Source organism: Diceros bicornis, chromosome 22 (assembly GCF_020826845.1).
Source record: "Diceros bicornis minor isolate mBicDic1 chromosome 22, mDicBic1.mat.cur, whole genome shotgun sequence".
In the NCBI taxonomy this organism is placed as follows: domain Eukaryota; kingdom Metazoa; phylum Chordata; class Mammalia; order Perissodactyla; family Rhinocerotidae; genus Diceros; species Diceros bicornis.
In genome coordinates, this window is record NC_080761.1 from 27,598,781 (window position 1) to 27,621,264 (window position 22,484).

At 36.0% G+C, this 22,484-nt stretch overlaps 1 protein-coding gene across 5 annotated transcripts in view; it reads right to left on the reverse strand.

Moving 5' to 3' along the window:
• The window catches only part of RFX3 (regulatory factor X3), a 275,918-nt gene that overhangs the window by 144,814 nt on the left and 108,620 nt on the right, over window positions 1-22,484 (reverse strand). For all 5 annotated transcript variants that reach the window (XM_058565741.1, XM_058565742.1, XM_058565740.1 and 2 more), the window contains one exon: window positions 14,572-14,696. In XM_058565741.1, the coding sequence (XP_058421724.1) occupies window positions 14,572-14,688 (117 nt within the window). In that variant the 5' untranslated portion in view covers window positions 14,689-14,696. The remainder of the gene's footprint in view (window positions 1-14,571; window positions 14,697-22,484) is intronic.

The following is a 22,484-nucleotide window of genomic DNA, read 5'->3' on the forward strand; positions in this document are numbered from 1 at the left end:
CAAAGATATTCTCATTTAATCCTAATACCAATTCTGAGTAAATTATCTATTTCAAAGATGAGGAAGCAAAGGTGGGTAGTACGTCTTCAAGGTACCGCCAGGAAGTGTCCCACAACTGCCCCCTCCCTTTTAACTGACTCACAGCCAAATTACATTATGTGCTCCTCCTCTTTGCTCCTACAGCTCCATATGTATACTTCAGGCATTACTACTCTCTGCATTATCTTCTGTTTAACTGTCAGTCTCTTTGACCTAACCTGAAAGTTCTTCAGTTCCTGGCACCTAACAGATGCTCAATCAATGTTTTCCAAATGAGTTCCACAATACAGTTATGGAAACTGAAGGACAGGGAGGTTAAAGTGACTTGCTCAATATCACATAGCTTATAAGTGGCAGACCTGGCATTCCGACTCATTCACACCTCCTTAGATCAAATTCAAGTCACTGTTCTAGCCCATATCTCTAATATTTTAGGGCAATATTATTACTCTATATAGGAAGCAGAGTATTAAACATTCTTTTAATACTAACAAAGCATTACCAACTAAAACATAGGTACAAATATAATTTAAGCTTAAACATTAAAAACATATTCCACATGTGAAATAAATTATCTACTGAGATCTATTAGCATTGTCAGTAGTCCATTTTATACTGAGTATTTAAAGACTATGGATTTTGTTTATTATACTAGCTTCTCTAGCTCATATATTTTTTCCTAGATAGAGTTCCTCAACTACTTTTGCTTTGTTATTTACTATCTATTTAAAATAAATAGCTAAAGAAACACTCAATTTCTGTGAAATGTATTTATGAAACTGCTGGGAAAAAATTAAAAGTAATCATGAGTTTTAAATTTATAGCTGTCTACCAGATCAATGAACCACAGGCAACAAACACCTTAGTGAACCTCAATATCAAGGCAAAGCCTTGAAAATAAGCACAATAACAAAAAAAGAAAAAATATTGGTAAAAAGTCTTTGCATAGAATAATTATGTTATTAAGGGTCAGAAATAGGACTATAACCAATGGTCTGGTCAGTCTCAAGAAATTCGGAAAAATTATTATTACTGGGAACTAATGCTTAGGTTCATTGAATGTAAAATTAATTTATTTACTATAACTTTCCAAAAACTTTAGAAATAATTTTGCTCCATTATTACAACTGACAGTTTCATTTACAAAAATAAATAAATAAATAAAAACCTCACGTTAGTCTGTATTATAGTTTAATTCTGCTAATGATGAGTCACAAAGTTAACCTGAGATTCACAAATTGGACAGTGCCTCTTTAAACTTAATTATATTAACAAACATTTTTATTTTAGAAATCAGTTTTCTTCTTACATTTCCAGTATTATCTTTTCTTATGTATAATTTTTTATTTCATTTCTCTTCTTTAATCCTATTTTTAAAAAACTGAAATTGCTAATGATGATAAAGCACAGACTTAATAGGATCCAAAAGTATAAAACACTTAATAACCCAGAAACACCAAGTAGTAAAGGGAGACAGAGAAAAAAAAATCATGGCTTTGATTAGCTATGCAGCTTTTTCAGCAACAGCTCGACCAATTTGTAAACCAGAAATAAAAAGCCCTATGTATTATTATTTTCAGTTTTCAGGCCTACCTTTTTATCACCCATTAAAATCATACCTTACAGAAATAAAAAATAATCGTTTAAAGCAATCTTTAAAAACTAGGATTACAAAAAAATTAAAAATTATACCTTTTTATTTGCTAAAAAAGTTTGTATTCCACCTCCTCCCTGATCCAATAATTAATATGTCAATTATAGCATGAATGTGGGTGAGTTTAACTTTTGTAAAGACTGCTAATCAATTGATTTGATGAATCTGGCTTTCCTCAGAGGTTGAAACGGGAACGGTTGTCTGGGACTTCATACTATTGGGAAGTATACTGCTACTAATTAAAACAAAAGTCAAAGCCACAGCTGGTTGATTATGTTTTTTGAGTTTAGTATCTAATTCCTAATACTTGTGTCTTTTTTGCTGAGAATAATTTAGTTTGCTTTTTCTAGCAACCAGGTTTTTAAAGTAGTCTTCAATTGTACCACCAATTTGTTATACACATCCGTGTTTTTAAAAGAGCCTTACAAGTTTTGCCAATTTTTTATTGATCATTTGCTTTATGTTATGCAGGCTTATTTATTTATTTTCTTGATAGTAATTATCAAGACTGGAGAGTTGACAGGGAATGTAGAGAGAATTGGGCAAAAACCTTGAAACAGATCTTCCTCTAGACGTCTTTTTCTTTTTCTTTTTAACAGTGATATGCTGAGATGAAACAAAAGTAGTTTAAATTTGGGATACTTTTTTGAAGAACTCTCGTTTTACAGCATATGTATTAGTAAAGGCAAACTTTCAGGTTTTATTTATTCAAAGATAAAATACTAAATAAGTACTCATGTCTATTAAATACAATATTGAGATTAGTAGTTCAAAGTATCACTTAAAAACTTACCTCAGATTGGTAAAATTATTTCTTAAAAACATTTTTTATATAATTTCAGAGTTCTAGAAAAGCTGTAAGAGTTATACAAAATATTCCCAGATATCCTTTCCTCAGAACACCTGGATGATAACATTTTGCTACATTGAGTTTATCATTTTTTCCCTTTTTTTTTTTTTTTTTACAGTTCAATATTTACTGATGCTCATATTTAGAGTCTGAGTTTAGATAGGGCTTTAGGAAGTTCCAGGTTCATAATTTTTCATTTGCTAGTTATTTTGCTCAAATAACCCTTTACTCCAGATGCTCTTTATTGCTTCACTAGTTTTACTTGTGGGATTTCTCAAAAATGCACCGTGATTCATAGACCTAAAATTAATCCTTCTTTTTTTAAAATAAAATATGACTTCCTTATTACTCTATGTATTTATGAAACTTTAACATATGACTCTTAGACTTACAAGATATATCAGCACTTTAAATATATTGAATAGTCAAATAAAAATGTCTTCTCTGAATCCTTCTTGACATAGAGTAGATCATGTTCTTTGCCATGGGCCTGCCATGGTTAGTCAGTACTGCTGTGTTAGTGGGCTTACGCCACTTTACAGTTATAACTCATCTGACTGCCTAATCTCTGTAGGATAGAGCTTAAGAGCTCAGGTTCTGAAGTCAGATGACTTGAGTTTGACTCTTGACTAAAAAAACTCATGGCAGAAGGAAGGTATATAAGTTTAAACATCAGGTTTAGGATTTAGCACTGAGCTACTAGGCAACCAGGACAAACGGGTGGCTCTGATTTGCTTTAAATAGGAAGTATATCAGTTCGTTAGGGCTGTAAGGAAAATGGACCACCAGAGTCTCAGCAGAAATGGCTATAAATGACGTCAACACAATGTTCTAAAGAAAATAAAGAGGCATTAATGTGTGTCTATTTCTAAAATTAGCCCTGGATAAAAGGAGGGAAAAATCATTTTTTGTGGATAGAAAAGATATATGTTAAGTGTTCTATGGAGTTAATCTTCTGATATGCTGGTTTGATATAGGTATCAAGCTTGAAGAATTTTGATGAACAATTCATCTGGTACAAAAGAGTCCAGGAGAGGAGATAATTCTCAGTCTCTGTTCCATGTATCCCTAGAGGTTCCACAAAGGTATCTCAGAGCTTCTATTAGGGGTAAGAGGAAGCTAAGTGGACAAGACCCAAGTCCTTCCCCTCCACATACAATGATTTGTATTATTTAGTATATTCCTTCAATACGTACTGAGCACCTACTACTTGCCCAGCATTTACTGGTCCCATGCAAGACGACTTTGAAAAAAAGAATCATTTATTAAATGGATAATACAAATATGTCCCACTCTCAAAAGAAATGTAACACCAACTCCACACACGTACTTTTCCAAAGCAAGTTATTTAAATTCTTTGAGCCTCAGTTTTCTTACCTATAAAAGGGGGATAATAACCACCTACTTTGTAGGGCTGTATAAGCTTTAGAAATAATGAGCCAAGCATCAAGCACAGGGAATGGCACACAATAGATGCTTAGTAGATGGCAGCTACAATTACTATGATTTGCTGTTTCAACTGGATTTCTAACAAAGTAGAATGGTGGACAACTTCAACATGAGAGTTATTATTGAAAATGTAAATAGCTTCTATTGCCCAACCAAAACTCACCTAACACCCCACCTCATCTCTCACCACTCATCCCTCCCACTGTCTCCTCCAGCCATTTCAACCCTGTTCCAGTGCCACAAACCCACCAGGTTCTCTCTCATGCCAGGTCCTCACACACACACACTCTTCCCTCAGAAAACACTTCCTTTTATTCTCTCACTGGTTACCTCCATTCTTCAAATCTTAGCTTAAAAGTCACTTCCTCCGGAAAGATTTCCTTGACCAGCTCAGACTATATATAACAATTTTTATTTGAACCTTAAAGTTTCTCTTTCTTTTACATATTGATGGCAAACAGGCTCAGCTATATATTGAGATCTATTATACTGAGAGTATATTTTTAGCACAAATAAAGAATTCTTCTGATTTGCTTTGGCTAAGAGGGCAGGTGCTCTTTTTAATTATGTTCCAAATTGTTCAAATTATATGTAAACACGAGTGTCAGTTATGCTGAAGTTTTCTACTTTCTGCTAATGTAAAAATTTTATAGGACAAATTGACCTTTCCAAGCAAAAAAAAAAAAAGTACTGATGTTGAAATTGCTAGTTTGATAAGAAAATTAGATATTCATAGAAAACATTATATATCTCTAAGAACAAAATTATGGAATCAACTAAAATAAGTCCATATAGCTAAGTGATTTGTTGAAGAAGAAAATTTTATGCAATTCAACTCTGGGAGGTCCTTTGGAAGAGCTGCACTAAATGAATACTAGTTTAAGTCTTTTCTAACTAGAAACATAAATTCCAATCAGGCTAGCTAAGATATTAATATACTATTCTCATCTTAATTTTCTAAAGTTTTATATCCTACCAAAACACCAGACTCAACCCAAAATTATTATATTTCATGAACTGAATAAAATACTATAGAGGTATTCCTGATCCTTACTGAGAAATCTTCTGGCATCTTCTCTAATCACTATGGTGACTGCACTGGGTGCCGGGCTAGGGTAGAGAACACCAATGTCACCCTTGCAGGTCAGACCAAGTTGGTGTCCGTTCTGATCTAGAGCCTGAGCCTCCCTAACTCACAATCCAGAGCAATACGAGGAAGGACCAGAGGTTCTTGCTTAGTGAAGAAAATGAAAGCAATTGGTTTTTAAGACTAAACTAGCTGCAGAAAACGAGTTATTTGTAAGGGCAAACAGAGAAGATGAAAGGCCAAATCGCATATAAAAGAGGGTCCAAAAACTCCAAAATTTTCAATTAGAGGAGTTAGATAATATTACTACTACTACTACTACTACTAAGAACAAAAATAATAGTAAAAAATAATAAATTTATTAAAAGTTTATTACATACCAGGTCCTAGCCTAAATTATTTAAGAAATACATTAATACTTGTAGCTAAGTATAAGTTAGATATTATTATCCCTATTTTATACATGAGGAAATTGAGTCTCAGAAAGGTTAATAATTTGTCCAAAGTCATACAACCAAAAAGAGGTAGAGCCAGGATTTGAACCCACATATTCTAACTATGAATCTCACTCTCTTAACCTCTACAAATCTTGCTTTCCTTGATGAAGTAGCCCTCAAAGAAATAAAAGGGGAAGCTCAAAAGCCATGCAAGAAGCGAGATACATGATAGTCAACAGTATCAAGTGTCAAAGAAAAATCCAGAAAGAACCTAGAGAATATTATTGGATTTGGCTCTGTCCATAGTGCAGAGTATCCATAGTCGTAAAGGTGGAATCCAAATTTCATATGATTAAGAATTGGCTAGACGGGGCCGGCCCGGTGGCGCAAGCGGTTGGGTGCGCGCGCTCCGCTGCGGCGGCCCGGGGTTCGCTGGTTCGGATCCCGGGCGCGCACCGAGGTACTGCTTGGTGGGCCATGCTGTGGCGGCGTCCCATATAAAGTGGAGGAAGATGGGCACCGATGTTAGCCCAGGGCCGTCTTCCTCAGCAAAAAAAAGAGGAGGATTGGCGGATGTTAGCTCAGGGCTGATCGCCTCACAAAAAAAAAAAAAAAAAAAAAAAAAAAAAAAAAGAATTGGCTAGACAAAAGGGGAATATAATAAACAAATGTAGATGTCTCTATCAAGAAAACTGGCAGTGGAGGAATACGTAAAGAATTATGTCAACTGAAGAGGGAAAAGAATGAAAATACTAGGGAGGGGACACATGTAAAGACACCACAAATGGGTTATCTGACTCAACCTGTCACAAGAGGTTCTTGTGCAACATTGTTCCACATCTGTCACTTCCTAACCCCCTCACATTCTCACACAATTCCCTGATATCACTTGAGCTCTTCTACACTTTTCTCTATCAGAAATACCCTCTTCCAGGTTGTTTTCATTGTTAACTCCAACTTTTCCTTCAGCATGAAGCTCAAAGGTCACATCCTTGGTGAAGGCATTACTGACCCTCACTCCCAAGAATAATCTCCATCTTTACTCCTGAGGCACTAACAATTGGCTTACTATGCTCAGGTACCATGTCGAATTACCTTTGAAACCCCAGCATTTAACACATTGCCTGGCATATTCCTCTTAAAATATAGTATCCAGAACTGAGCTCAATGTTCTAACTCCAGATAAGAAAATATTTTAAAAATCACTTAGAGAACCAAAGACTACGATTACTCAATTATTTAAATAATAGAGCTCTTATTTTTATAAATATTCAGTAGAGGTGGTCAACTATAGGGCCTTCATACTGGATTGGCACAGCAAAATGTATTTCAGCTGTAAATCAGCATGTTCTTTCGAAACACCTTACTTTTTTATATTGGATACTGAAAATTAGCCATTCTGGCTCTAAAAATAAGTATGCTCTTCAAAAGCTAAAATCATTGTCTTTTGTTTTTTTATAAAAAGACATTCAACTGGAATTCATTTTAAAATGTAACCCCGTCTTTTAGGATGTCTGCCACAGTCTTAATTACGAGAACACTGTCCCCTTAGGGAACCAAGCCAATGAGAATCAAGTCCCAAATAAGAGCAAACCAGAGAAAAATGTCTTTTTTTCTGTTAATTATATGAGATAATGGTGTCAAATGAAAAGAATTCTCTTCATGTCCATCAAAGCTAGGATGCGCAGAAAGCAAACCTCCTTAACTCTGAACAGAAAGGAAAGATAAAGACAAGAACGCTAGAGTGGACTCCCTCAGGCTTAGCTCTCCAAACTAGCAAAGGGACTCATTTAAGATAGTATTGATCACATATTGATCCAAAAGAATATTCTGTTATGAATTAACATACTATAAGCAATCTTTTTTTTCCTTACTATTGATTGCTTCCACCAAAAGAACTTCCTCATGGGTGTACTGCTAATTATCACAGTTTCTTTCTGGTTGTGATGATATATGACATCACAGGAATATGGCAAACAGGAGTGAGGACAGAAATGACCCATGCTGAAGCTGTCTAAGGAATATGAGGATCTCAGGAGTATTCGTATCAAACTTCAATACCTAAAACCTATTTCCTAAAGGTTGAGGCATCATTTTAAAGACATCCATAATGAATAGATCTACTGAAGAAGAGTCATTTAAAACTTATCCTTCTTGAAGATTGTACTTTGCCTAGAACCTAATTGACAATTCTGGTTGGGTCTGTTTCCAAAACAAAATGTCATTTATCTTTTTGACCACAGGAATAATATGCTCACTCTCCAGGACGTACCATAACTTATGGGGAAATGCTAAATATGTGATAGACTGATACTAACCAAAAAGAAACCATATAGCCACATAGCTATTACATTAATTTTGATAACTCAAAATATGGACAAAGAGCCACTGCCTAGATAGGTGATTTATATAAAAACATATAATTTTGAAATGAGCTTTTATCACATTAAAAAAAGGTTCAATGTCCCAGTTACATACCAAAGACCCACTAGAAACAAACTGAGTCCCTGTGCAGGAAAAGATAAAGACTGCAGTCTCTAGTAACAAAAGAATTTGAACAAAGTGGACAGCTTCTTTCAAAAAAACCTTTTTTTGAACTCAAATAGCAGCCCCTTAACACTATTGCTCCACTGTACCTGGGATGTTACATCTAGAAGAAGCAGTATAGAGAAAACACACTTGCCCACTTTGAGAGGAACGACGTGTGCCTGTTTCCAAGGAAAAAGGAAGACAGGCAGAGACAGCAGAGAGAAGAAGAACTACAGGTGAGAGTGCAGTTAAAGCTGGGAAACTTGAATGGGAGAAAAAAACTCTTGGAGTCCTAGATCAAGGTGGTTTAGGAATTATCCTCAACGTCAGTAGCATTTGTTGAATACCTAGAGTCCAAGATTAAAACAAGGAACAAAAATTCTGACTTTTTTCTAAGTTCCACCTTGAAAAGAATCTAAACTGGCTGGCTATTGGAGAGAAGGGAACAGTAAGAAGACATTTTCCTTTTTCCCTCTCCTGAATTTTTGATTCAGTTCTAGGGCAAGCAGGGTTAGAAGATCTCTCAGATTCAGGCATAAAACGACCAACTTGAAGAATAATCTACAAGACACTCTAACAAATCACTCCAGGTGAGGGGAGAGAAGGGGAAAGAGCTTATTTCTAGTCATAGTCTACAGAGACCCATCAGTTGAAAAATCTTTTTATAAAGATGATAGGATGGGTAATATCAAAATTTTAATTTCTAATGAAGATACTACACTTGAATATTTTTATATTTTATTGAATTGGGCAACAATGTCTATATTTGGAAGCTGAGACTTGATGACGTTTTGTGAAATAATGAAAAATTGCAAAAGATAATTTGATAAAGTATTATATATCAAGACCTTGCAGTTGTTGCTCAGAATTCTCCATTCCAGATTGAACCAGATTGTCTAAGGAAAAGCGATAAATTGATTCTTGAGATCACACAGAACAAATGAAAAAAATATAGAAATAATTTTAGAATCAACATTTCATTAAGTACTTATTACATAGTGAAATTAGGACCCTTAGGACATTGAAGAAACAGAACTATATATTAAGATCTTAAAATTTTCTGGTTTCTCAACATTCTAATATATATAATATTATGTCTCAACATTAAAAAAATTTAGCTATAGGCTTTCTCTTTACGTCAAAATGGCCAAAGCAAAGACACAATGAAAAGTTGAATCAATACAAGTAACTACCTTTGACATCAATGCCATGATTTCCATATCCATCATGGGTCAGTGACAAGAACTAGAAACTTTTAAAGGTATCCTACTATAGTTTGAAAACTCAAGATGATATCAGCACATTAACAATACAAAGATTATATGCATGTGAGCAATAAGAAATTACTATAGCACTAATCTTATCAGTTATAGAAAATTCACACCCACAGGAACACCTTTAGAACGCACTGGAGAGCTTCAAACATGACACTCACTGTTCTAGAAAAAAAAAGAAAGAAACAAAATGACAGAGGAGAAAAAAATCCTTCCAAATAAGCCTGGAAAGAGAACATAACAGGAATCTCCAGGCAAATATCACACTAACCCACTATGTGAAATAAAATACTTTGTTGACAAAAAGAAAATGAGAGTTCTCACCTTCTTCGCTTGGTGTAAGGGGATGTAAGGTATCACCTACCTTGAATGTCCTAGAGGAAAGAGCTAACTTGAGGAACTGAAAAATACGCCTGTTGGGAATGAGCCATATGGCATAGTAAAACAATGTTTTCCAAAATGTGGTCCACGTGGAACTGAGATTATTTTTTATGAGGACATAAACAAAGTGCGTGTGTGTAGGTGTAATCTGCTATTTATGGCTAGTGATACTGATTTTCCACTTCTGGTAGCAATTTAATTTTTGGTTTTTCATATATGTATTTAATATAAAAAGTGATTCTATTTAAGAAGCAATCAGATCCTTCCACCAACACTCCATGCAGTGAGGTGACTGGCCTTCCTTAATTTTGGTGCAAGTTTGGAGGTTTATTCTTTGGTTTAATCTCTGCACTGAGAAAGACCAAGAACAGGTGATACCATATGAAAAAGAGGATTGAGTGAGTGAGTGCGAGAAATACCAACTCTCCTCTCCTACTCAGCTCCCAGGCAGCCAAGCATTCATCCACTAGACAGAAAGCTGGAGAAGTTTTTTTAAAAATATGACCAGTCCGGGGCTGACCCCATGGCATAGTGGTTAGGTTTGTTGCGCTCCACTTCAGTGGCCTGGGTTCGCGGGTTTGGATCCCGAGTGCGGACCTGCACTACTCATCAACCATGCTGGGGCAGCAACCCACATACAAGGTAGAGGAGGACTGGCATGGATGTTGGCTCAGGGCTAATCTTCCCCAAGCAAAAAAAAAGAGGAAGACTGGCAACAGAATTTAGCTCAGGGTGAATCTTCCTCACCAAAAAAAAAAAAAAGTAAAAATATGACCAGCCCAAGAGAAAAAACAAAGATACTGAACATCAGAGGGTCCTCAGTTTTAAAAACTCCAGTCAGATAACCCTATGTTTAAGTCAACAAGACCCATTCATGCATTCAAATCAGCTTTTTATCCTCACATTTTTAAATATGGATAAACACCCAAAGATTACCAGACATCTGAGAAAAGCTCCTAAAAGAAAAGACAGAGACCAAAAAAAAAAAAAAAAAAAAAAAAAAAAACAACAAAGTAACTTAAAAGAAACAGACTATAGGGGCCGGCCCGGTGGCGCAAGCGGTTAAGTGCGCGCGCTCCGCTGCGGCGGCCCGGGGTTCGCTGGTTCGGACCCCGGGCGCACACCGACGCACTGCTTGGTAAGCCATGCTGTGGCGGCGTCCCATATAAAGTGGAGGAAGATAGGCACAGATGTTAGCCCAGGGCCGTCTTCCTCAGCAAAAAAAGAGGAGAATTGGTGGATGTTAGCTCAGGGCTGATCTCCTCACAAAAAAAAAAAAAAAAAAAAAAAAAAAAAAGAAACAGACTATATAAAGAGGAGAAAATTGCAACAACTTTAAAAAAATTAGTATCTTCAGAGAGAGATAAAAATATATCATAATCAGGAAATAAAAAGTGATGTTATAAAAAGGAACATACAGGGAACTTTTTAAAAGCTCTTGAAAATTTAATTTATGATAGCAGAAATGGAAGATAAAATTGAAAGTAGAACAAAAAGGTCCAAAAAGTAAAAAAGGAGAAAAAAGAGGGGAGATAATCATAAACGAAAAAATTGAAGAAAATTTTCTAGAACTGAAGAACACGAATGTCCAGATTGAAAAGGGCCTTCAAGGTTCTAGTATAATGTATGAAAATAGGCCCACATCAGGGCACATCATCATGAAATTTCAAAAAACTGGGATTTAAAACATTCTATAAACTTTCAGAGAGGAAAAAAAAATCACATAGATCACATACATAGGATCAGAAATCAGAATGGTGTTTTAATTTTCCATAGCAACTCTGCAAACCAGAAGACAATGGAGCAACCTTTTCAAAATTCTGAAGAAAATGATTTCCAACCCAAAACTCTATACTCATCCACTACCAGGCAACTGTAAAGATAAATAAATTCCTTCTCAAACACATAAGAGCTCAAACATTTATCATTTCTTAGGAAGTTACTGGAAGTTGTGCTAGAGCAACTGATTCAGGAAAGAGAAAGAAAACATAAGAGGAAAAGTCCCAGGATGATGGGGAAGGGAGAACCCAGGATGCGAACTGAGAAAAGGGCATCCAATCCAGTCTGGAGCAAGTCAGAATGCTCTGAGAGACTTATTTTATTTTTATTTTTTTCTGGTGAGCAAGACTGGCTCTGAGCTAACACCCATTGCCAATTTTCGTCTTTTTGCTGAGGAAGATCAGCCCTGAGCTAAGGTCTGTGCCCATCTTCCTCTATTTTGTATGTGGGATGCCACCACAGCACGGCTTGATCAGCAGTGTGTCAGTCCGCACCTGGGATTTGAACCTGCAAACCCCGGACCACCAAAGTGGAGCATTCGAACTTAACTGCTACAGCACCAAGCCAGCCCCTGAGAGACTTCTTAAGAAGAAATACGATCATTAAATCCAGGGAAAGTAAAGGAGTTTCACAGGAAAGAAAAGTAATTACAGCTCACTACATAGCTAGATTTGAATAGCATTTATTTATATCATGGGAATGTAAGCATAGAATAATGATCTACCAAAATTTAAACATAACCATTAGGTTGAAATATATGAAATTTCTTTTTTTTTTTTTTTTGAGGAAGATTAGCCATGAGCTAACATCTGCTGCCAATCTTCCTCTTTTCTGCTGAGGAAGATTGGCCCTGGGCTAACATCCATGGCCATCTTCCTCTACTTTATATGGGATGCTGCCACAGCATGGCTTGATAAGCAGTACATAGGTCCACGCCCAGGATCCGAACCTGCGAACCCTGGGCCGCTGAAGCGGAGTGCACGAACTTAACTGCTATGCCACTGCGCCAGCCCCTGAAATTTTTATTTTTATAGATCAAAAACTGCATATAGTTCAACCTAGTACATCAGGAGCATGAGGGATGAGAAGGATGAGTGTGTGTGTACGGTAAGGACCAGAAAGACGACTGTCATGAGACAATGTTCAAAACTAAAAAATCAAGAAACAGTAAAACAAGTACTATTTTCGAACACATGGAGGTAAATATCAAAATAATAGGTAAATAGAGGTAAAAGTAGTTGCCTCTAAGGAGGGGTTTATGTGAGTAGAGGCAGATTGAGGACTGCTTTTTTTCTTTGTAATAACAAACTTGCTGAATTATTTGACTCTTTACACTATTATATACACCACATAAGACCAGTAATAAACATCCGACCATATATAAATTCAATAAAAAGAAAAAGTTTTAAAAATAGAAAGGAAAAGAAAAGAGAAGGAAGGAAGAGAGGAAGGGAAGGAGGGAGGGAGGAAGGGAGGGAAAGAAAGGAAAGGAGAGAGGGAGGAAGGAAAAATAGGGCCCAAGAGGGAGGGCCAGATACATACTAGAGACATTTCAGCGTCTCCAGAGAGCACTCTGTGGAGACAGGAACATGATCTCCACCACACTAGTGTGAGAGACAGGTACTCTCAAGGCCATTCTTCTTCCATAAATGAGACAAAAACCAAACCAGAGTGAGTTTAACTGTTCAACATTTCCTTAATATTGATAGACTGTTGAGTTATTTTTTTTTAATTATAGATAACACTGTTCCAATTGTTCTCTACTTGCTCTTCTGATAATATGCCATAAGCTATCCTTTTCTGAATTATGTTCAGAGTCTTGAAATTGGTGATGACATCAATAATAGCAGAGGCTTTTAAAACACCATTTGGGGGAGACTTATTTTTAATGGCAAAAAAAAAAGAAAGAAAGATAAGAAGGCTAAGAAACATAACTGATAGATGGAAACATATGAAACTGTTGTTTTTGTAGAACACAACTGAGTACAGTTCAACCTAATAAACTGGAAGTGTGAGGGATGTGCAGGGTGAGAGTGTGTGTGTGTTAGAGACCAGAAAGAGGAGTGTGCTAAGACGCAAAAAAAAATTTTTTTTAAATTACTTCAGATGTCTTTACTTACCCCGAGAGTAAAATATCCTTCGTGATTCTAGCACTCTCCTTGCCTATCCCACTTCTATCTCCTGAAAAGAATATAATCTTGAGTCCCTCTGTCTACCATTTAGACAAAGATATCCCTCTCCTTACCAACTTATTTACAATTGTAAGAGCAATATTTGCTAAAGATTCTCCTTGACACTAAGAAATTGGAGGCAAATCTCAAGTTTCATGATCATGCTTTATGACAAAACTTTTCTCACTTATTTCTTGCCACTCTTTAGGAGAAACGACAGACCAATGTGTTCACAGTCCACATGCAGAACTATTAACTGGCATGAACAGCAGTATTTTGTCAGTATCTTTCCAAAGCAAGCCAAGTGTCCCGAGTATGAATAAGCCTTGTAGTAAAATGTGATGATGAATTCAGTCTCGATTTTTTAAATGGGATGAGTCAGATCTCCAGACCTTTAAGATAAATACTCTCTAATGAAAATTAAATTATCATCACCATAATGCCCAGGCACTTTTGAAAACATCACAAAGGCAAAATCCCTGCCCATAAGGTACCTGCATCCTCTCCTTTATTAAGTACTACTGTGAACCAATTATATAAAAATATGATTGCTGACATTTCAATATGAAAGAAATAGGAAGTTGTGATTAAGACTAGGGAGGGGAGAAGAGAAGGGGAAAACCTACCTATGGCGGTCAAGTCAGAAACAAATGCTCTCTGTAGGAGTTGGGAGGTTCCTTCAAAACAGGGATTAGAGTTTGAATATTTATCTTTGTATCCCCACAGCTTAGCACAGAAAGAACCTGGCACGTCCAGAAATGCTCAAGAAACATTTGCTGAATTAACCTAAGCACTGAACTAAGCATATCTTAGCATCCATTGGGCCAAAAAGTATAATCCAATCATCTTTAGACACAGCTATGTTGAGGAGCCAGCACAATGAAAGCCCTAGCATCTTCTCTGAGAACAGCAGCTCCTTACCTGTTGTTGTACTGGTACTTGCTGTACCACCTGTGTAGGCACTGCTGCTTGACTAGCCACAGATGTCTGTAAAGTCACTGTCGAACCTGTGTCCGACCCAGTCTCTGATGTCTGCATGATGGTCTCTGAAATATATTAAAATAGAAATAAAGTTTTAAATGTTGTCCTTGTCTGACTAGCTACATTACATCTGTTCTTAATATCTTATACTGAGACTAACTTGCAACTCTCAGGATACCTCTTCCTCCAACTGTCATGATATTCCATACATGTTTATAGTCATTATGACCACTTTTTAAATATATACAGAAAAGGACCAATCCATATACATATTTTTAAATCCCCATTAGTACCTTTTATCTTGAGGCTATAGAGGTTGAATTTCATTGAAATCTACCTTCCTTAGGTCTCATCTGTTATAAATTGTTTTAAACACATTATAAACTAGTTCAAAATTATGTCAAGATACTCAATTCTCAGAACACAACCCCTAACTGGATACGTCATAAACAGTACTTTCTAGACATGTTGATAGACTACTAGGATGTCACCAGAGGTGTACAATTTAGAATAAATTATTTCTAAGGTCCTTTCCAACTTTCAAACTTACTATTCAGTGATCTAAAAAAATTAACATATATCCAAAACCCAACTGATATATCCTAAACTTAGCCAAAGGATTAAGCTCAATAATTTTCTCTGCCTGTATTATGATATGGTACTAAAATCAAAGTTCAATTATATTCTTACACAAAGATAGCGAAACATCCACAATTTTTACTATTTTGAAGGACGGAGAGGACCACTATTATACAAATGAGATTTATAAACACAGACATGAAATTTTACTTTAATTCACAATTCAACATGGCACACTTTTCGCTTCTTATATGCCTACTGCTAACATAGGATTAAAATTTGTAGCATGTACTCAAACAAGTGTGGTTTCTCAGACCTCCTGGCCTTGGCATTCCCTTTTGCTACTTATATAGTCAATAGAATAAATATTAATTTCTTTGCTATTGAGCAGGGACCAGAAATCTGATTTTCTTTCTGGGGGAGGGGACAATATATAATTGGTAGCCTAAGAAAAATACTGCATTATGGTTTAAATCTGTGAACAATATGATTAACATTAATTTTCCCTAAGAAAATTCTGAAAGAATATTCAGTTCGTTCAAGCAGAAAATTAACCCCTCTCAGCATCTTTTGTCACAGCACGACCTCTTCCAACTTTTTCCCCCAAACCTTTTCTATCATCTCATTCAGTTTTAGAAATGGACCTCTTAAGACATCTAATCTACTCTTCTTATTTTATAAACGAGGAAACTAAAGCCCAGAGACATTAAGAGACTAGCTCAAGGTGACAGGAGTAGACATGGGGCTGGGCTTTTTCACTTTGAATCTGTGCTTATTTTAATTTCCAGACCTTGACAGTGGCATTACTTAAGGTGATTATTACTCTTTTGTTAGTCAAAACCCTAAAGCAACACAATAAACCTTAGCACATACAAAAGATATAGCGGTAACAGCTAGCACTGATTGGGCGTTTAACATATGCTAAAGACCCTTCTAAATGCTTTACACGTTAATTCATAAATAAACTAATCCATGTAACAACCCAACATGGTTAGTATGATTATAATCTCCATTTACAGATGAGGAACCTCAGGCACACAGAGTGAAGGTGGCTAGGGGCTTAAAAAACAGAAGGAAAGTGATGGAGACTATGGCTAACTCCCCATTTATTTGGGTCAGCTAATGTTCAGCCTGAGAAAATTGTGAATTTGTGGGAAGGCTAAGCTGTAGCTCCCATTTCTTCCAATTTTCCAAAAGAAGCTGAAAATCTTGACTGTTATATGAAATCTCTCAAATGGTGGCTCATTTTTTTCTTTAAATGTAGCACTGATCTCCAAACACATACACCTTTGGACTAGCATTAAGACCATAGATATGCCTGAAAATGTTTGAGAATGACGTATTGACTCCATAAAACTCTTGCCTAATTATGATTACTGGAGGACCAATGGTTCTCAACACTTGGGGAAGGGATACACACATTAGGAACCCTATCTATAGGACCTCTTCCTTTTCATTCCTTCATAGAGGTAAAAAAAAACAAAAAAAAACTCTCACAAAAAATAAAGCAAAACCAGTGTCCTTTGAATCATTACATACTTATAGACTGTCGATGCCATTTGTGCTACAACAGAGGAGCTATTAGTGAGAGTAAGGTGATGCCTTTCTGCAGGGAATGAGGAGTGAACCACATGGTAGATATCATTTTCAGTGACGTTTTCTCAGCCTCTCTTCCTAACTCCAAGATAAGTGGTGGCCTTTATCAGTTTAGAATACAGATGAGGAAGACAGGTTGCCAATTATGGCTTCTTGTTTAAGCTGCTCAACCAAAGGTGAGTGATTTTCTTACAGTGAAGTTACTTGCACTAAAACTCCCTTTTCTTTCTCCCAGTGCTGGCTGGGAACCTTATTGAGGCTCTCTCTGTGCCCATCCATTGTATTGCACCAGACCAGTCTACACACCCCTTTTTGGTTTATGACCCATACTTTGACATCCACTGTTTTAGACCAAAAATACTCAAGAATATAAAGAATGAAGGTCTCTTTAAAAAGTAAATGTATTTTTAAAGCAATTCCTAACAACTCTCAATAAACCATCTGAGAGACCTTATCAGAAGATAAACAACATAGACTTGGAAATTGGCCTCCTATGGACTCCAGAGACAGGTTTTGGTTCAGAGTGACTACAAATTAAAATTCTTAATTGCCAACATTTAAAAATCAGAAAACTTTGTGTTAAAAACCAAATTTTCAGATTCTCTGAAAATTTAGAAAAGGTGAGCCCATATTATGTCTTTTATAGGCAAATTATTTAAATGGTGATACTCACTCACTTGCCTGGCCTCTATAGGCATTTGAGTTCATGACACCTTTTGGAGTAACCAGAAACTTAGTCCTACAAACCCAGATTGAAAATGGAAAATTACATTTTGGGTATTGATAACATTTGAATATTGGCTATGGATAACATTTATACTGATTCACTTTTTATACAGAAGAGAAATACCCAAGCTTTGACCAGTTTACTAATAGAAATGTATAACTAGATGATTGGAACTATGATTTTCCTCATTTACAGATGAGTCGACTGAAGCCCAGAGATGTCTAGTCATTTAACCAAAGTCAAACATGTCTGGAAAAACACTAAAGCTTATGCACTAAACGAGTAGACCATGTTAGAAGTCCTGAGTTTTATAACAGACGTCGTACAGATAGAAGTGAAGAGAGTAATGAAAAGCAAACTGGTGAACTTTTAGAATGAGAAGGAAGGAAAAAGATAACTATTTAACAGGAACAATTTTTACAGAATAGAGTGGGGAAAATAAGATGGAGAGAAAACGATGGCTTATGTAACTTAGAGAGCCATGGGAGAACTTTCCATCCAGCCTCTGGATCTTTGTACATACCACAGCAAAACTGGCACATAAAGTCCAATCCAGGATAACCAATAATTGTCCCAGAACATCTTCTGTTTACTCTCAAGTTACTCTCAAGAGCATCCAGTCTCCTTGGCTCCTGGATTACAGGGTCATGCCAATTGATAAGAACTTAGTCTCTCAGTTTTGTCTCCATTTTTTTTAAGGAAGGCCAGCCCTGAGCTAACATCTGTTCAATCTTCCTCCTCTTTTCCTTTTTTCTCCCCAAAGCCCCAGTAGATAGTTGTATGTCATAGTTGTACATCATTCTAGTTGCTCTCTGTGGGACGCTGCCCCAGCATGGCTTGATGAGTGGTGAATATGTCCGTGCCCAGGACCTGAACCAGTGAACCCTGGGCCACCGAAGCAGAGGGTGCAAACTTAATCTCTACACCACCTGGCCAGCCCCTTATCTCCATTTTTCCTTAATAGGCACAACTTCATTCTCCTCTGATTTCATTGTTTTCCTCGACTTTGAGGAAAGGGCTCTCTTTGCCAAGACCTCATGCCTTGAGAGGGTCTCAATCACATCCCTTCCAGAGATTGGCTCAAAAAGTCATAACCATAATCAGGTTCCTCATTTAATAAGTCTTTTCCAGGTACCAAAAAATACGCTAAGTGCTTGAAATACATCTTCTCATTTAATCCTCAGTAGACCCCCTTAATGGAAGTGTTATTATTCCACTTCACAGATGAGGTAACTGAGGCACAAGTGGATTAAATAACTTGCTAAAAGCCTTACATAGTAAGGAGAAGAGCCTGAATTCAAACTTAGGTTTGTCTGACTCTAAAGCCCACTATGTCACCACTTCTACTGCTTTGCAATATCATGACCATAGGGCTTCCAAATGAAAAGCTAGAGACCATTGGTCTGGAGAGCAAAATCTTTGGGATTCTCAATCTATCACATTTGATCTACACTTCCAATAACAATGGACAGACATCCCTTCTCTCTCTTGACATCGAAATTAGGAAGTATTCTCTCTCTACTACTGAGGCCATAATAAAAACCAACTAATAAGTATTTTTCCAAAGGCATTTTAACTGATTAATTCTGAAGACCTAATTTAATAGCAGATCAATTAAAATGTTAAAGCATGTTTGAGGAGTACAACCCTCCTGCCAAATTTTGCGAAACAGATCATTTAAACACACTAACACATTCAGAGTATTCTGGTAGCTTTCCAACATTTCTGCAAAGCAAGGATCATCACATGAGGGTAGTACCTTAGCATGCTTCCTTTGTAGGTTTTGTTTTAGACCCAACATAAAGGTCTATGTGTACATTTGAGGAGTTCCCATTCATCTAGCAGTGGTTTCTAGTGCTTTGTTTATGTTTGGGAGTAATTTGGTTAGTTGAGTTCCTTCACAGCCTCCTTTCAAGTGATATTTGTTTATCAGCCACAAATGCAGTCACATTAATCCATTTTGATAAGCTAAATAAACCCCTGCAGTTTGTCCGTGATGCAACCCATATGTAAATGAGTTGTATATTCTTGCAGGAGAGACATGCACAATTTCAGTCTAGTCATCCTTGCCTAATGTGGCTGTCAGGTGTGTCAAGAGCAACAGATGCTTGTTTGACAAAGGACCTTTTTATTCTGGCTAATTAAGCAGTTGGACACACCCGCCTGTTAACGGTTCTGCTTTGTACAGCCAGCTCTGGCTGAATCATGCGAATCTACAGCTAAATAGGCCACATTTTGAAAGAAGGCTAATTAACCCCTAGGAGAAGGAAAAGAATACTGCAAAAACCCAGCTGCTGAATGCGACAAGATTAGCATTTCTTCAACCTGATGAGCAAAACCTAGGCAAAGCAAATGTGTTTGGAACAAATATGCGTTATTGCAAGTTTCAAGGCATTCAAATGTTCTTTGTGGAACTTCCTGAAGATTATTTAATACACTCAAATTCACAGTTGGATTCCTTTTATCACACACAATGTACATGCCAGATTAAACGGTTTAATAGTCTGACCTAATCAATTACTTATCAAACAGAACTATATAACTGGGCTAGCTTAAAAATAGGTAGTATCCCTCTAAATTTTATTGGGGTTTTTTCACCCTGAAACAATTTGCCCTCCAAAAAAAAAAGCAAAGTCTGCAAAGTTTGGTTCCACTACACTGACTGTACTGTTTTTTTACACTGAGGAATGTAACAGGTTTTAATTCACTATAGAAAATAAAGATCTGGAATTTAATTTTCAAGTGCAGTAGAGAATTTCTTTCCTTTTTCCTTAGTATAGAAAAACAAAAGACGCTAATTCCAACTTCTACTTGAACCAAATTAACCAAAATTATTAGGATAGTCACTTAATAGGTTTAAAAATAAATCACATCTAAAATGTGACAGTCAAGAATAATTATTTACTTAGAAACCTGGTTCAGCATAAGATCACTGGAATGCTATTTACAGAAAAAAAGGTTTTTTCAAAATCGAAAATGTTTTTAAAATACAGAACAAGGAGTTTAACATTGGTGTATTTTTACACAAAGATCCCAAATCATAATTTAAGTTTTGCAGCATAAAATTTTTATTACTAATATTCTGATTAAGCATCAGCATTCTTGAATAGACGTTAGAAAATAAGTATTCATGTATATAATGCCCATAGCAATTAAAATCTCTATTTACTAAAATTAGACATCTGAAATGAACAGTGCTTTGGGGGGAAAAAAACTGCCAGATATTTACTTTCCTGAACATAAAATTGTATGAAATGTATACATTTCTGACTATTCTGTGGTAGATGGTGAAAATATAAGATGATTCCAATTCTTTAAAAATAAAAAGGACGTTAAGCAACTTTCAAAGATGATATAAGGTATAATAATGGGGCATATTAGAAATTATATATATATGGTTAAATAATCATGCATGTGATAAATTTTCTGAAAACTTTGACAAAAATATATTGAGCTGATTAATTTACCTACAATGTAAAACATTATGACTTGGCTTTTTCCCCACTTTATCTAGTACAAATGAAAGAAACTGGTTAAGCTGTAAACTGTAGTCAGCCTTTTTTATTTAAAATATACCTCTGTGAAAAGTTTACTCATTGTAAAACACAGGACTTTACAAATCAATAAATCAAGTAACTGAAGGGATGTAAAAAGAAAATTCATGATTTTCTATATTATAAAAGCTCTGCCTCTTTATTTAGGTTTGATGTTGTAATCCTCATGACTATGTACAATTAATCTTTTGTACTAAATTGATCTGTAGAAAAATGATGGAATGATAATAGTGTAGACTGTTCAGCAGTCATCTTCCTGTGATAACTGATGACAGTGATTAATGTTGGCGATGATTAATCAGCACACTGGTAACATATACAGGTTGCCTGGGCAACTTTTTTCACTTTTCAAACAAAGGTTTTCTCTTAACTAATTCTTCCCTTGACTCAGAATAGATCATGAAAAACTGTTTCTTCAGGAGAAGAAAAATCATTTATCTTAAAGGACTAATTACTTAAAAAACAAAACAATCTATTAACACATTACTGAAGCCGAACTGCTGAAACGGTATAAGAATTATTTTGTTATCTGTTATTTCTTTCTAGTTCTCAAGAGAAGCTGTCATTAGGCACAGAGGTAACTTTGGGAAAAGGAGAACCAAGTTCTTGTCCAGTCAACTGCTGGTGCCATCCCAGCATTTTCTCTCACTCACATTCATGAATTAATAGGCAAATCAGTCTTAACTAGATGACATATGCTAAAAAATGGCAGTGCCCAGTTAACAGCTGAAAGAAAAAAAAAAAAAGAAAATCAAACAAAAACTTTTAAGTATTCCTATACTCTTTCCGACTAGAAGGAGAGTCTGAGAACAAAATGATGTAATATATAGAAAGATTTTTAACAAAATCTATGAGACAAAGCTATAAATGTTACTCTCTATTGGTCAATCCAGTCCTGAGAGTGATGAGAACCTAGTGCATGCAGCATTTAATGACGATAGCTCTTAGAATCGAAAGATGAACACTGAGCATTTTATCATAAATCTGTGATCATTTTCATTATTAGAGATAATAAGAATAGCTACCATCTGTTGAGCACTTACTATGTGATAAATGCTTTGCATACATTTAATCCAAATTTCACCCATGAAGTAGATATTTCCATTTTATAGGAGAGGAAAGTAAGGTTTAGAGATAAAGTCACTTGCCCAGGGTCACAGAGCTATTAAGAAATAAAGCCAGGATACAAGTCCAGGTCTGTCTCACTCCAATAATGGCCATCCCATCATCACTCTACCAGTGGGCCACAGAGACAGCAGCAGCAGTGAAGTTGTTAGCAAAATCAACTTTATAGAGATAAAGTAGTCCATGGAGACTTTGGGCACTAAGAAAGAATTCTAAATTTGAACAAAAAGACACAAATATCACATGAATTGCAATTATGTATTATGCCCAGT